This window comes from Portunus trituberculatus, chromosome 44 (genome assembly GCF_017591435.1).
Source record: "Portunus trituberculatus isolate SZX2019 chromosome 44, ASM1759143v1, whole genome shotgun sequence".
Classification (NCBI taxonomy): domain Eukaryota; kingdom Metazoa; phylum Arthropoda; class Malacostraca; order Decapoda; family Portunidae; genus Portunus; species Portunus trituberculatus.
This window is the reverse complement of record NC_059298.1, coordinates 22247840-22250339: the sequence shown is the minus strand read 5'-3', so window position 1 is coordinate 22250339 and position 2500 is coordinate 22247840. Positions and strand designations below refer to the sequence as shown.

General features: G+C 36.9%; 1 protein-coding gene across 1 annotated transcript in view; it reads left to right on the top strand.

Annotated features, from left to right (window-relative positions):
- The first annotated feature begins 778 nt into the window (after positions 1–778).
- LOC123518662 overlaps positions 779–2500 on the top strand; it is a 10905-nt gene continuing 9183 nt past the window's right edge. The window contains exon 1 of the mRNA XM_045279602.1: positions 779–848. Coding sequence (XP_045135537.1) covers positions 824–848 — 25 coding nt within the window. The 5' untranslated portion in view covers positions 779–823. The remainder of the gene's footprint in view (positions 849–2500) is intronic.

Sequence of the window (2500 nt, the reverse complement as noted above, 5' to 3'; positions counted from 1 at the left end):
CACCTGGGTCGTGAGTGGCAACGTCGCCTGACCTGATATGACACATCACCGTCCATGTAAATGAACTAGCTTAATTTATTTTCGTATATGACAATTATTTATATCATCTACCACTTAATTAAGGTTTCTGAATGTTCTGAGAACGTATTTTTTTTTTTTTTTTATAATGCTATGATTACAGGACAGTGAGTAATTTGTTTTTATTGGAGATTTGGCATAGTCTCACGGCAGACATGGCCAACGCCCTATGGGGAGACGAGATAAAGAGCTACTTAATTGTGTGAATAAAAAGGGAATAATGAAAAACTTACGGTATAGAGAATGATGACGTCCATCAGTTGCGAAAAAAAATGGTAAAGGGGTTTCTATTATTATTTTTTTCTATCGTCCTGTTTCCGTTTTATTTTGCAAGGGCTACTTCCTGACAGGGCTGTTTTGGAGTTTTGAGAACCATTAATAATCTGAGTAGATGCCCTTCACATCCAGATTCGATTATTCGAAAACACGCGGTTGGGAATCCCTCGGTATTCACACCTAACCTAACCTAACCCACAGTAGTACCATGATTGCGGTGACTCCTCGTAACTAAGTGTTCAAACTTTAAACCCAGCCCCCCAGGTAGACAATTTATTTATGTATTATCTTAGAATAGGGAGGTTAACATAACAAGATAATATTGATTTGTATTTTACTTCATGAAAAATGCAAAAAAATCAATTAAAATTTGATTATATTTTCACTTTAAAATATTTCAGATATAAAAATAAAACTATTTGTCCTAAGATCGAGATAAGCCACTGTTGGACTAGTAGAGAAAAACAAGATGGCAAATAAGTTCCCTTCCTCAGGTATTGTATTCTTAGGTCCCATTGAAGTCTGAGAGACTTATCAGCTTGACAAAATATATAATTGAAGACGTCATTTGAAGGACTAATTGACGTTGGTAGAGTGGAACCGACTGTGGGGCAGCATAAGCGATAATACTGCGGCCGGTGCCAGGCACCCTTCCAGCGTTCAGAGAAAGGTTCACCAAAACTATCAGAACCGTCTCCTTACTTAACACTTGACTTGGTATTGGGTTTTAATTTATCTACTGTATTTATCTTCTGTAATCCCAGCGGGCGTCGGGTTTATCATAGTTAGCAGGACAAAATCTAAGGGAACATGTAACGGCGTTTCTTACTCAGTGCCCGTCAGTTACACTCGCTCTCCCCACTAAAGGTGGTAAATTTTTTAGACATTTTTATCAACGTTATAAACAATTTGCGATGGGTGTATATGGGTTCAAATTACTCAAAATGAAAAACTCTGTACGATGAGAAGGGTAACAAAAGTCATGTTGCTGTTGGTGTAAGAATTAGATAATATCAGTCTTGGCTCCTCAACATCCTTCTGCATTTGAGACAAGTCAGTCTGCACTGCGGGAGATTGAAAACACCTTTGCCTTCATATCAAACTCGGCTACAAATTAACAAGTATTAAAACTAGAGCAGAAGGTGCAACGCAGTTTCTGTAGCTAAGATCAGTTGACTAGAATCACTAGAAATCATTTAAAATAACATAACATAAATAATAGGATAACAAAGGGCCACCAGGGCCCATCTAGGTTATCCTGTATCAGTCACACAGCGACCTCGTCATCAGTACTTAAAGATACACTTACAAGTACACAATACATTATATACTAATTCTAAATATTTGGCCCATTAACAGGGCTAAGTCCTGCAGCGAATTCCTCTACAATCTGTGATCCCCATACATGGGGATCATGTCTTGTTTAACTATAGTAAATTTCTTATAAAAACTATCATGCAGTGCTATACATAATTATAAATCTAATAAATTTAAGTGCTTATCTAATCTGTTTTTAAACATTGTCAAACTAGTGCTATTTACAACCGTCTCTGGCAATGCATTCCAGAAGTCTACCACCCTATGACTAAAGAAATATTTTCTTATATCTAACCTGCAGCCTTGCTTTCTAATCTTCCTGCCATGATTTCTAGTCCTATTTCCCTCCTCTAAGGTAAAGAAAGATCTCACATCTATGTAGTTTGTATCTGAGAACATTTTAAATAACTCTATCATATCCCTCTTATACATCTCCTCTCAAATGAAAACATGTTTAATTCCTTTAATCTATCTCTATACTCCAGGCGCTTTAATGCTGGTATCATCCTAGTTGCTCTTCTCTGAACTGCTTCTAACATGTTGATATCCTGCCTATAATGGGGTGACCAGGCCTGTATGCAATACTCTAAATGGGGCCTAACATAGGAATTATATAAGCTACGCACCACTTCCTTACTTTTATAACTAACATTTCTATTTATAAAACCCAGGATCCTATTTGCCCTATTTCTTGCTTCTAAACATTGCTTTGAAAATTTCATAGTCCTGTCTATCACTACTCCTAAATCCTTTCCTTCCTCTACTGCCTCTAGCCAACATCCCTCCATCTCATAGCTAAAGTTTGTGTTGTCTTTACCTAAATGCATAA